Here is a 12,337-nt window from a genome sequence, read left to right as displayed (position 1 = left end):
TTACAGTTCATGAGTAAAATACGTTTTACACATGCTTCTTTATAAGAGAAAGTGAGTTTCCTATATTAAGATTTTGGTTTGGTGTGGTAATGGTTTCTACATTCTGTTCGGTAAACACATATCCAATAGTAAATAAAACAAAGCTTAAATCAAACATAAAAACAAAACTTCACTAGTATTCGTGAACGTATGTGAGTGTATCTTCACGATCACATGTAGACAGACATAGTCCATGCTGGAATTGGCGTCTTCCAGCAAAACAATTGTCCAACACATTCGATATACCAAAAGAAAAAAAAATGGATGAAACATTCTAATCGACTGTATAGTGTATACATCCCAAAGTTTGATCACTATCGTCCGTATCGTAAAAGCACCTTATTCCTTAATCCCTAATATTCCATCTTCTTCCTTTACAACTTTTTGATTCTTTGTGTATTATTATTATTATTATTCAAACGCAGTTAAAAATGTGCTTTCCATAGGAATGAATCATATTGAGAAGCAGCGCACGTTGAAATTGATCACATTCCCATCAAAGCAGTGCTTTCTCGATTTTCAGAACAATTCATAAAAACACGCTAATAATAAAATTCCATCTGGCACACTAGTATGACATCTGTAATCTGAAGATAAAATCTTTCAAAAGATAACAACATGGAATTGTATTGTTTTTGACCATTCAAGAAGAAAAAAAAAACTAACTGTTGCACAATGTGCGTATCAAACCAAACCATTTCATGTACTGTTTTGTTATAAAACGCCTTTTTGGGGGAGTTTTGACCAACACAGCGTTAATATGGGTGGAGTGTTTTACTTTCCACCTTTACCGTAGCTGTCCCTGAGTGTGACCGTCCGGTTAAACACAAGCTTTCCTGGCTCAGAATCCTTGTCCACCGCATAATAACCTAATGCATCACAAGTTATGTTAAAAATCTCTATCGTGTCTCTTCATCTAGAATTGCAAGCCCTTCCTATAATTTTGAAACTGAAAATACCTAGCCTCTCGAATTGGAATCTGTCTCCGACCGCAGCATCTTTAAGGGTTGACACAGCATAGGCACCAGAAACTACCACTTTGGAGTTCGGATTAATGTCAGTGAGCCAATCGTCATTTAGTTCAGCAGGGTTCTGTTATTATTAGATACAACTTAGCTTTAGGGAACAATCTTTGTAACTATAAAAAGCTAAAGAACAATATATATTATACCTCGGAGTTGAAGAGTTTCTCAAATAATCGGACTTCAACCTTTAAGGGCTCTTTTCCTGGGGAAGATTCACCTACCCATTGTAGAACCCCCTACAGATCAAAAGTAACCGTTAGGAAGAGCCACAAAATTGCAGAAATTATAAAGATGGCTAAAGAAAGAACCTTTGGCTTTGACTTTTTCTCAGGGTCATATTCCGCATGAATCTCACGAACTGTTTCATTGTCATCAGCAAAGACAACATTGGTGCACTTAATTGGGAAAGCGTATCTGCAAACAGCAGGAAGCACATTTAGTCACAAATGAATCATATTTAAAAAAAAAGTAATACTGAAGAATAGCATCCCTTTCCATACCTTAGCAAAACAGATTTACCAGGGGCGAACCCATAATAATCTTTTGAATCCTTCATTCGGAAGTCAGACTGGTCAATGTATATAACTCTAGAGAACGGAACCTAGATCAACAACCCAAGAAAACAAGATCAAGAAAACAGAAAGATGTTACATTGTGTGTAGAAATCTAGTCTATGTGTAACACAGTTTACCTTGTAGAATGCTGAGGGATCATCGTTCTGAGCATCAGGCCACCTTTTGGCATCAAGCTCCATAACCTTGTCTGATTCCAAATTGGTGATGACAACCTTAAGAGGATTAAGCACCACCATAGTGCGAGGAGCTGTTTTATTCAACTCCTCTCTAATATGATGCTCAAGGCGACTCACATGTATCATGCTACCATCACTTAAACATAGAAACGATAGAGCAAATTTAACAAAGATATTTGACATAAGCCAAGCAGTATCAAGTCAATTCAGATATATAGCATACCTTCTGGTAATTCCAATTCCTCGTACAAATGCATTAATCGCAGTTGAAGTCACACCCCTCCGCCTCAAACCAGCAAGTGTCAAAAGACGTGGATCATCCCAACCATCAACATACTTGTTTGTCACGATATAATTCAACTGCAGCAAATAAAAAAGGAAAAATGATACAACCAGCATGAATCTCAGCATAAAATTTCTTTAGTTGTTCACAGGCAAGTTGAGTATTTTACGAACCTTACGCTTGGACATTACAGTGTTTGTGACATTCAGCCGTGAATATTCCCACACATATGGCATGTAGAGATCCAGGGAATGCAATAGCCAGTAGTATGAAGCACGCCGGGTCTCAAATTCAAGAGTACAGAGCTACAATTGTGCAGATAAAAGAAAAGGTCAAAACCACAAAGATAATTTTAAGAACAACAGATGCTTTTGATACTGAAAGTAAAATAGTGGGTCACAAAATGCAGCCGTCAATGATACAAATTCATGCTGCAAATAGAAAGACCGAGAAAGGGACATACCGAATGCGTTATATTCTCAAGAGAATCAACGGTGCAGTGGGCATAATCATAGCTCGGATAGATACACCATTTGTCACCAGCCTTAGGATGAGGTGCGAACTGCAAAGCATATAAACAAGTTAGACAGCAAAAGACGGGAGAGAGCCTCTTATATCTAACCAGAGATGATTTTAGTTTCACTCGCCTTTATTCGATAAGCAATAAGGTCATACATATTAAAATTGTCACTCTGCATATCTTGCTTCATTCTTAGTGTTGCCTTCCCCTCCTCAATCATTCCTCGTCTCATTTCGTCAAAAAGTTTTAGAGATTCTTCAACAGGCCTGTCCCTCCAGGGGCTGTTCATTTTCTTCTCTCTGTACTCTTTTATCTCCTCGCCAGTCTGAAAATATGAAAACAATTTGACAGGATAAGTTTAATGTGTGGAATTGTTGCACTACTAGAGCAAAATAATCTCAATTAATTAGAAAAGCAACAGGAATCCATTTAACAGAGTTTAAATTGTTTGACCTGATGATCAACATAAGCATGACCTCTCCGAATCAACTCCACTGCCAAATCATACAGTTCTTGGAAATAATCACTGGTGTATGTAATCTAGATTCAAACAATGGAAAAGGTCAAACAAATAATAATAACAATGAACTATCAGTGCAAAATACTTGACAATACCTTGAAGGGTTCCCAACCCATCCACTTGACAATTTCTTCAATGTGATTAATATACTCTTCCTTCTCTGCCTCAGGATTTGTATCATCATACCTGAAAACCAGATTTACAAGGAATTCTGAAAATTGTCCTTATAGAAGAAACAAGGATTGTTATAGAAAAGCAAAGATGTAAGAAACTCAAGTAAACGCAAACAAGAATTTTTACCTTAGGTAACAGCAGCCCCCTCGCTCCTTTGCAAGGCCAAAATCAACAAACATAGCCTGAAAGTACAAGCAACGGAAATGAACATAAAATCGTTGCCCCTACCAATTATACACCATCATGCAAAATATCCCAAAAACCTCATATCATGTATAATTTTACCTTGGCATGTCCAATATGTAGATAACCATTTGGTTCAGGGGGGAAACGAGTATAAACTTTTCCCCCAGTCACCTTGAGATGTTTGTCAAGAACTTCTTTTGAATTGCTACATCTGAGCACAGAGCCACCACTGAAAAACACTTCTGTATGAACCTGAGAAGATAAATAAGCATATGTTACATCACAAACGCTAGCTATAAATGCACCCATGAAAAGAATAACTTAAGGTCAAACATGTTATAAGAAGTTTGTTCCAGATCACCACAAAGAAAGGCACGCAATACACGTCATACGTATTCTAGTATTGTATGACTGAATCAACCCGGATATATGATTATCAATGGAAGAAGTTTCAGATGTGTAGAACGTGAAACTGAAAATCCAGTACAATAAATGAGCATAAATAAACTAAAAGCAGATGTTACCATATTATTTTGCTCTGGCTGAGGGAATATAGAATAAGGATTAAGGTCCTCTTCAGATGGCTCTGGGGTAGCTTCCACAACAGCTTTCTTTTCCTAAAGATAAGCCACAATGAAGAATTAAAATCCCAATATACACAACAGAAAACACATTCAAATGAAACCTCCAATCACCTCGTTTTTGGCAGGCTTCTCCTTCTTCTCCTTCTTTTTTGTAGGTTTTTCATTATCAGCTGCGGTTTTCTCACCAAGCAATTCATACATCTTATCATCTATAAGTTTCTATAGCAGACACATAAGAGTGGATAAGAAAACTACAATATCGTTTGTGGCTTCAAAAGAAGTCAGGGTGCTGAAAAAGTTAACGCACCTTTACAATCTTAGGATCCGCCCACGGCAAACATTTCCGGACATGCCCAAATAATTCACCCACTACATAACATACATACATCATTCAACAAAGAAACAGAATAAGCTGGTTATGTGAAAAATTATAGAGAATCAGAGAAACGGTAGATATGCCTCAAATGAACCTAATGCCTTTGACAGTGAGGTGTAGAGCAATTACTAACCATTAGTTCGGTAGCGCTGCTCCAATATTGTTTTCTTATTCTCTTCAAAGATGTCCTTAACTGCTTTCTCAATATCTTCTGGGGAAACTTCAATCCCTGTTCCAAAGCAATACAATAAGATCTCATTCCCAAATAAATGGAAAGACACAGAAAATTGTAACCTCAAAGCATTGGGTTAAAAAAAAACAGAAACCCTACACACATTGGCATTAAAGAAAGAAATCTAATACTCATACCAGCAAACACAAAAGTTCTTACCAACACCACATGCCTCCTCAAATTCATTTAGCTTGAAGTCTTCAGGGCCGGTATTGGCAAAAAAAGCAAATGCAGCTTCCAACTGGGCTGGAGTTTTAATCTGCAGATTCATCAATCAGAGAAAATGAAAACAAGCGTCCGCTAGTTTCGCATTGACAAAAGAGAACCTAACCCAAGAAAAGGATGTTCTGGCAGATATAATAAAAGGAGCCATTTACTAACCTTAGAGGTAACAATGTACTTAAGCAATGTAGGACGATGCACAAGAGCATTTGTAGGGTACTTAGTAGCAACCTATTGTTACACATAATTCGAAGGAAAATATCACCTCAATAAGTTACTTATAAGCATCGACAAAAAAAAAATCTCAAGGCCAGTAGGTTCAATTAGAAATATATCTCACCGAGTACAATAGATTCCCAGTAGTTCGATCGCATCCATCAGTGACAGCAGCCTGGTACACAAAAGACAAGCGTCATGAACAAATTGTCTCAATCATCCAATTGAGTATCAAATTATCAACAAAATCATACATGCAACGGAGTCAAAATCATCAATCAAAACATTACGAATTGAGATTACATCAAAATTTGGATTTAGTCAACAGATTGACAGAAATCAAAACTTTCGCAAACGAAAATGAAAACTCAATCCTCTTATATCCAATTTCATCAGATACAATAAGAGCCGATAGCGAACACAAAGAAGGAGGAGGAGAAGAAGAGAGGACACACCTCGTATATAACGGCGGTCAGATTCGCGGTGACTTTGTTGTTATTGATGGTATTGCGCGCTGTTCGCTCGTCCAAACCAATGCTAAGGAAGAGCTCGAGAGATTTCTCGGAGTTATCGTCTTTGAGAACCATGGCGTCGAAACTGACAAAATTAACAGAAATGAGAATTGAGGACCTTCTTAGCCTCTTAGGGTTTAATGCTGTGGAGGAGACGCGGTTTTACTTTAACCAGATGTAACCAAATTATTGGACGGGTATCTTAACCGGAGTGAATTTAATCGGTTCTTTTGGTTTACTTTAAACCGAAGCTGGCTTAATATAAAAAGGAGATTAATTTTGGTACAGTTTGAAAAAAAATCGAACCGAACCATAAAATATGAAATGCAACCGAATCCAGACCTTGTTCGAGCCATCGCCAACAGCTACGCCGCGAGTCTCCGCCTATGTTTACCGATCAGACGAACGTCTCTGCAACTCGCGCGAGCCGTTCACGCCAATATCATCACTTTCGGGTTCCAGCCACGTGCACATATCCTCAACCGTTTGATCGATGTTTACTGTAAATCGTCAGAGCTTCGTTACGCACGCCACCTGTTCGACGAAATATCTGAACCAGATAAAATCGCTAGCACCACCATGGTTTCCGGGTATTGTGCTTCAGGTGACATCACTCTCGCTCGTGGAGTGTTCGAGGAAACTCCTGTGAGTATGCGAGATACTGTGATGTACAATGCGATGATCACTGGCTTCTCTCATAACAATGATGGCTACTCTGCTGTTAACCTTTTTTGTAAGATGAAGCACGAAGGATTCAAACCCGATAACTTCACTTTCGCGAGTGTTCTCGCTGCTTTAGCTTTAGTTGTCGAAGAGGAGAAGCAATGTCTGCAATTTCATGCTGCAGCTCTGAAGTCTGGTGCTGGTTCTATCACTTCGGTTTCGAACGCTCTGGTGTCTGTGTATTCGAAATGCGCTTCTTCGCCGTCTCTGTTACATTCGGCTAGAAAAGTGTTTGATGAGATCCTTGAGAAAGATGAGAGGTCATGGACTACTATGATTACTGGTTATGTAAAGAACGGTTGTTTTGATTTAGGGAAAGAGTTGGTTGAGGTGATGGACGAGAATATGAAAGTGGTTGCTTATAATGCTATGATTTCTGGTTATGTTAACCGAGGGTTGTATCACGAGGCGTTGGAGATGGTTAGGAGTATGGTTTCATCAGGAATTGAGCTTGACGAGTTTACGTATCCTAGTGTTATAAGGGCTTGTGCTACTGCTGGATTGCTTCAGCTGGGAAAGCAAGTTCATGCTTATGTGTTAAGAAGGGAGGATTTCTCGTTTCATTTTGACAATTCGTTAGTTTCGTTGTACTATAAATGTGGTAAATTTGATGAGGCAAGAGCCATTTTTGAGAAAATGCCGGCAAAAGACTTGGTTTCGTGGAACGCTTTGTTATCAGGGTATGTTAGTTCTGGGCACATAGGTGAGGCGAAGTTGGTTTTTAAAGAGATGAAAGAGAAGAATATCTTGACCTGGATGATAATGATATCAGGGTTAGCTGAAAACGGGTTTGGAGAAGAAGGTTTGAAGTTGTTTACTTGTATGAAGAGAGAAGGTTTCGAGCCTTGTGATTATGCGTTTTCTGGGGCGATCAAATCATGTGCAGTGCTGGGAGCGTATTGTAATGGGCAACAGTTCCATGCCCAGTTGGTTAAAATAGGGTTTGACTCTAGCCTCTCTGCTGGAAATGCTCTTATTACAATGTATGCGAAATGTGGGGTTGTGGAGGAAGCTCGACAGGTGTTTCGAACTATGTCTTGTTTGGATTCGGTTTCTTGGAATGCTTTGATTGCTGCACTGGGACAGCATGGGCATGGTGCTGAAGCAGTAGAGGTGTATGAGGAGATGTTGAAAGAAGGGATAAGACCTGATCGGATTACGTTGCTTACAGTTTTGACAGCGTGTAGTCACGCGGGTTTGGTAGAACAGGGACGGAAGTATTTTGATTCGATGGAAACTATTTACTGTATACCTCCTGGTGCAGATCATTATGCAAGACTGATAGATTTGCTCTGTCGATCTGGGAAATTCTCTGATGCGGAAAGTGTAATAAAATCATTACCTTTTGAACCTAGTGCAGAAATCTGGGAAGCTCTTCTTTCTGGTTGCAGAGTCCATGGAAACATGGAACTAGGGATCATCGCTGCAGACAAACTCTTTGATCTCATACCAGAACATGATGGGACTTACATGCTCTTATCGAACATGTATGCAGCTACTGGCAAGTGGGAGGAAGCGGCAAGGGTGCGTAAACTAATGCGGGATCGAGGGGTAAAAAAGGAAGTGGCTTGTAGTTGGATTGAAGTGGAGACGCAAGTGCATACATTTTTGGTGGATGATACATCGCATCCAGAGGCAGAAGCTGTTTACAACTATCTTCAAGAGTTGGGTAAAGAGATGAGGAGGCTGGGGTTTGTACCAGACACGAGCTTTGTGTTGCACGACATAGAGTCTGATGGTCACAAGGAAGATATGTTGACTACTCATAGTGAGAAGATTGCAGTTGCGTTTGGGCTAATGAAACTTCCTCCGGGAACAACCATTAGGGTTTTCAAGAACTTGAGGACTTGTGGAGACTGTCATAATTTCTTCAGGTTCTTGTCGTGGGTGGTGCAGCGAGACATAATCTTAAGAGACAGGAAGAGGTTTCATCATTTCCGAAATGGTGACTGTTCTTGTAAAAACTTCTGGTAGGCGAGGAGGCTTTTGGCAATTCATTTAGACTTCATTCTTACATTGTTTAGCAAGGAGAAAGCAGTAGTAAAGAAAGAAAGAGACTCAAGGAGCTGCTCTTGAATCTGAGTCAGATGTTGAAGAAGACATTCCATAACACATGCCATATTCATTGTTCTTGCATATTGCTGCATCTCCTCCTCTAACGAAACCCTAAACCAAAATAATAACTTGCTTCCCAAGGAAACCAATCCCCCTCACAGTACCCAAAACATTCTCCTAAACAGCCACTTCTACTCGGAAGATCATCTTCGCTCTAAAAGTTAGTTCTATATCATTCGTTTATTCAATTTTAACCAAGAAGAGACGCACAGATTCAGTGAATAAAGGTTAAGGTTCAGCTTCTTAGTCCTGTCTTGAAGGCTTGAAGCGCTATTCTGCCATGGATCACTCTGTATCCGTAAGCTGAGCAAGAAGCAAAAGAGAATTGAAGGTATATTTCATTTGAACTTTCAGCTTGACTGATAAATGTTACCGTAGAAAGTAGAGTATATTTTGAATTTAAACGAAAGTGTGACGTATACAAAGATAATTTGATTATATTAAAAATACCAAAAGAACATAAAGCCCACAATACTTAACAGATCTGATCTGAGTTTCAAATTGTAGATTATCTCTTCTCTCAGATTATTACAAAGTTGAAGAACTATGTATATAGTTTGGCCATAGAAATGAATAATCATAGTGGTATATAGCAAAGTCAACCACAATTAAAAGAGTCAAGTTAAGCACGGCAGTTCTTGTTAAACCAACCAAACCGGAAGAAGTGAACCAGCGGAAGAACGAGTCAAAAAGACTCAACTCAATAATTAAGCGGAAACAAAGCCAACGCGGGAAAACATAGTAATTATATCAATCATCATCACCTTCCTGGACATTAAACCATGAAACAACAACTCCTGTTCCCTTTATCAGTTTTGAAGCAGAAGAACATATATGAGAAAGGGAAACAAAAGACAAAAGCCTTTTTCTTGTCTTAAATTAAAAATCTCTCACACAAAAGATTTTATGGGCTTCTCTGCCTCTGTCGGTGCATCAATGTGCACTACTCAAAAGACAAATCTAGGCTGCTTTCAGTAATTAATCAAGATCACACACTACTAATTAAGCACACACGCATGTGAGGAATCTTATGTATGAGAAAGAACAACACCTTATTATTATATAGTCTACGAAAACAACCTTTTTGATTTCCCTTACAATAGTATAGATTTGTTCAGAGAAAGAAAGAAACCTTTTTGTTGAATGAAGAAGTAAACATTATTATTATGTATTAATCAACCAGAACCTAAATAACTTTTCTTTTTGTACAATTTTTTATTTCAGAACAAGTTGGGAAGAAAGAATTAATCAAGAAAAGAAAATTAGCAAGAGAAAGGAAGAAGGAGCCTCCAAGATCTTTTAACCCTCAAACTCCAGATTCAAATATTGACAGGAGACTTCAATTACAAATCCTCATCATCTATCTCTGTAAAAAGCAAATATTAAAGAATCAGAACCTAGCCAAATCCTTTGAATAAATCCGTGATGATGAATGATGATTATACCTTGGTGGTCTCTTCTGGAACCTTATATGCATCAAGCGTCACTTCAGTCAAATACAACCCAGGAAACAAACTCTGCATACAACCAAAAAGAATCCAAATTTTTATCAGTCAACAATACAGACACTCAAATTAAAATCAAAAATCAAAATCAAAGAAACTTACATCGAGTTGTTTCTGAACGGTTCTGGGCCGTTTCTTGGGCCGACGCGGTGGTCGGTGACCTAACATCCCAACGAAATCTTCTTCGATCTCTTTCTTCGATAGCTTCACAGCGAACTTAGGACGCATCTTCTTCACCGTCTCCGCTTCGACCACTCCGCCTCCTCTCAACGACGGCGTCACTACCACCTTCTCCTCAATCGCGATTCCCTTATCGGAAACCGGTTCTTTACACGCCGCCGCTCTTCGTTTCCTAAGATTCCACGGCTTCACCGGAGAGAGAGAGACCTCCTTCTCTTGACCGGAACCTGAACCGGAACCAGAACCGGAGATTTCTTCTTCTTCTTCCCTCTCCTCTTCGATTACGTCCTTGTTAAACATGGATTGTGTGATCTTATCCCTCACCGTCTTCAGATCCGACATAAGCTTCACCCTAAACTCCTCGATCCCTTCCTCGCTTCCTCCTCCTCCAGATTTAAACGCCTCCGCGTTTTTGCTCCGGAGATGATCGGACCCGCCGAATCGAAACGCCGTCGAATCGGAGTATCTCGAAGGAGGAGATCGGCGTCTTAGTCGGTGGTGATCGCCGCCGTTTCCGTTTGAGTCGTCGATCTTCATGCACTTGAGGTGTCTCTGGTTCCCCCATAAGTTCGGTAAAGGGAAATTGTGAAGACTCTTCGATCTTTGCTCAGGTCTCGTCGCCGTCTTCGTCGTCATCTCACCGGGAAACACCATCGATTTCGTTTCACTCACTCTTTCTTCGATCTACCAAGCCACGAACAGAGACTTTTTCACAAGAAATCGCTAACTTTTTTTTTCAGAGTCGCCGTAAAATTGTTACCGGAGAATTATTTCGGCTAGGTGTTTTTTTTATTATGATACCGCCAGAGAAGGAGGAGGGCTGAAGCTTTTTGTATATATAGGCAGAGAGTTGAAGGAGAGTTTTTTCGGTAATCAATACTGGATCGGAGGGTAGTTTCGGTATTTGATAGTTCGCTAACATACGCATGTGCTTTTTGGGGTTTTAACATTTTCCCGGGTTGTATAAGATTTCCATTTTTCAAGTTTAGACGGTGATTTATTATCCGTTGGATTGTTTCTTAATACTAATCTTTCATCTCAACCGTTTATCTAAGTCTTTTGNTTTTTTTTTTTTTTTTTTTTTTTTTTGAGTTTTCTTCTTCTCAGTTTCTTCTTCTAATTACACTTTTACTAGGTCAATTTTCATAAATTAATATACTCCACCAATTACTTTATTTCGAAATATTAATTGTTTATAGGATTCTATATAATTTGGCTAACTTGATATTTATCTTAGCTCTTTAATAAATCTCACTAATTTTTATTTCTTTTTTGGTTAAGTAAGTTACATGAGACTTTTAATTTCCGAAATTCCGAGTTGGATTTGGATTAGAAGAACCAATCAATTATGGATTTTTTTTTTTTTTTTAAACTAGATTAACTGAATATAGTGTTTCAACTTTCAACATGGGCTCAATCTTCAACTTTTGTAACACCAAAAAAAAAAAGATCTAAAGTTTTACGTAACTACAAATTTACCTGGGACATTTTTTGCTCGGGAAAAGGATCTAAATCACTAGAATGTAATACTAATACTATACAGTTACCTGAATAAAAATGTCAACTAAAAAATATATTGTACTATTAATGAATTTGAGAAGTTTCCATATTCATCCAAACGTCAGTTTAGAATTCCTTAGTACATAGAGTTAATTTAAAGTAGAGAGAGAGAGAGCTCTAGTTAGAAGTCAACTTCCCATTTTCTGGAGTGTTTTTATTACTCTAATAATGAAGTCGAAGTTCATAAAAAGGGTATATTGCCAAATTTACTAACTTCTTATACGATTTATAGATCCCTACCATTCTTTACTGTCACTTACTCATCAAGATTCAATCTGGTTGTTCTTCCGTTTAGATGTGTACAGAAGAAAATATCCAGCTCCTGCAGCTATCAGTGACATAATAAAACCTGGCTTATTGGTCTTGAATGGAATATGGCTAATGACATAACCTGCTGTCCACCGTATCGCAAAACGCAGTCCGCAACTTGCTTTGAACTTCTGGATTGAGAATCCCTGGACCAACTCAATATAATAAGCAGTGAGAAAGAGTGGTAGTAACTTAATTTGCTACGGACTTACTAAAGGTTGTTTTTTAGAGACATGTTTTTGTGTGCATTTGGATTAAAATAAGAGTATTTTTACCTCTGGTAATTTGTTTTCTACAGCCAGATT

General features: G+C 38.6%; 4 protein-coding genes across 7 annotated transcripts in view; 1 reads left to right on the top strand and 3 right to left on the bottom strand.

The window, feature by feature from the left end:
- Nucleotides 556-5,758, bottom strand: LOC104756968 (glutamine--tRNA ligase, cytoplasmic). The gene is made up of 22 exons (XM_010479641.2): nucleotides 5,584-5,758; nucleotides 5,253-5,303; nucleotides 5,072-5,143; nucleotides 4,850-4,949; nucleotides 4,592-4,687; nucleotides 4,390-4,451; nucleotides 4,194-4,301; nucleotides 4,023-4,115; nucleotides 3,598-3,750; nucleotides 3,439-3,494; nucleotides 3,234-3,324; nucleotides 3,072-3,158; nucleotides 2,746-2,943; nucleotides 2,562-2,660; nucleotides 2,272-2,403; nucleotides 2,039-2,175; nucleotides 1,756-1,951; nucleotides 1,565-1,665; nucleotides 1,373-1,478; nucleotides 1,211-1,300; nucleotides 999-1,131; nucleotides 556-908 (listed from the first exon to the last, which is right to left on the bottom strand). Exons 1-22 carry the CDS (start codon nucleotides 5,713-5,715, stop codon nucleotides 814-816), a joined length of 2,388 nt encoding a protein of 795 aa, XP_010477943.1. The 5' UTR covers nucleotides 5,716-5,758; the 3' UTR covers nucleotides 556-813.
- Nucleotides 5,952-8,961, top strand: LOC104756967 (pentatricopeptide repeat-containing protein At1g25360). The gene has a single exon (XM_010479640.1). It carries the CDS (start codon nucleotides 5,965-5,967, stop codon nucleotides 8,335-8,337), a length of 2,373 nt encoding a protein of 790 aa, XP_010477942.1. The 5' UTR covers nucleotides 5,952-5,964; the 3' UTR covers nucleotides 8,338-8,961.
- Nucleotides 9,500-10,989, bottom strand: LOC104756966. Its single transcript, XM_010479639.2, has 3 exons — nucleotides 10,086-10,989; nucleotides 9,924-9,995; nucleotides 9,500-9,844 (listed from the first exon to the last, which is right to left on the bottom strand). The coding sequence occupies exons 1-3, from the start codon at nucleotides 10,815-10,817 to the stop codon at nucleotides 9,839-9,841; spliced, it is 810 nt and encodes a 269-aa protein (XP_010477941.1). The 5' UTR covers nucleotides 10,818-10,989; the 3' UTR covers nucleotides 9,500-9,838.
- LOC104756965 overlaps nucleotides 11,748-12,337 on the bottom strand; it is a 4,433-nt gene continuing 3,843 nt past the window's right edge. For 3 of the 4 annotated variants that reach the window (XM_019239619.1, XM_019239618.1, XM_019239617.1), the window contains one exon: nucleotides 11,748-12,178. In XM_019239619.1, coding sequence (XP_019095164.1) covers nucleotides 11,987-12,178 — 192 coding nt within the window. In that variant the 3' untranslated portion in view covers nucleotides 11,748-11,986. Of the gene's footprint in view, nucleotides 12,179-12,233; nucleotides 12,308-12,337 lie in introns of those variants that run through there. The other variant, XM_010479636.2, reaches the window with a different exon arrangement.

The sequence above is a fragment of the Camelina sativa genome, chromosome 17 (genome assembly GCF_000633955.1).
Source record: "Camelina sativa cultivar DH55 chromosome 17, Cs, whole genome shotgun sequence".
NCBI lineage: Eukaryota > Viridiplantae > Streptophyta > Magnoliopsida > Brassicales > Brassicaceae > Camelina > Camelina sativa.
Note: the sequence above shows the minus strand (reverse complement) of the source record. Positions and strands in the feature narration are given on the sequence as shown.

Excerpts from the sequence above, each read along its gene's own strand:
- LOC104756966 (XM_010479639.2), bottom strand. The coding sequence starts at position 10,817 with ATGGTGTTTCCCGGTGAGATGACGACGAAGACGGCGACGAGACCTGAG. Across the intron at positions 9,996-10,085 it reads CCGTTCAGAAACAACTCGAT|AGTTTGTTTCCTGGGTTGTA; the intron begins GTAAGTTTCTTT and ends GGTTGTATGCAG.
- LOC104756968 (XM_010479641.2), bottom strand. The coding sequence starts at position 5,715 with ATGGTTCTCAAAGACGATAACTCCGAGAAATCTCTCGAGCTCTTCCTT. Across the intron at positions 4,688-4,849 it reads TGAGGAGGCATGTGGTGTTG|GGATTGAAGTTTCCCCAGAA; the intron begins GTAAGAACTTTT and ends GCTTTGGAACAG. Across the intron at positions 1,952-2,038 it reads GGAATTGGAATTACCAGAAG|TGATGGTAGCATGATACATG; the intron begins GTATGCTATATA and ends TCTATGTTTAAG.
- LOC104756967 (XM_010479640.1), top strand. The coding sequence starts at position 5,965 with ATGCAACCGAATCCAGACCTTGTTCGAGCCATCGCCAACAGCTACGCC.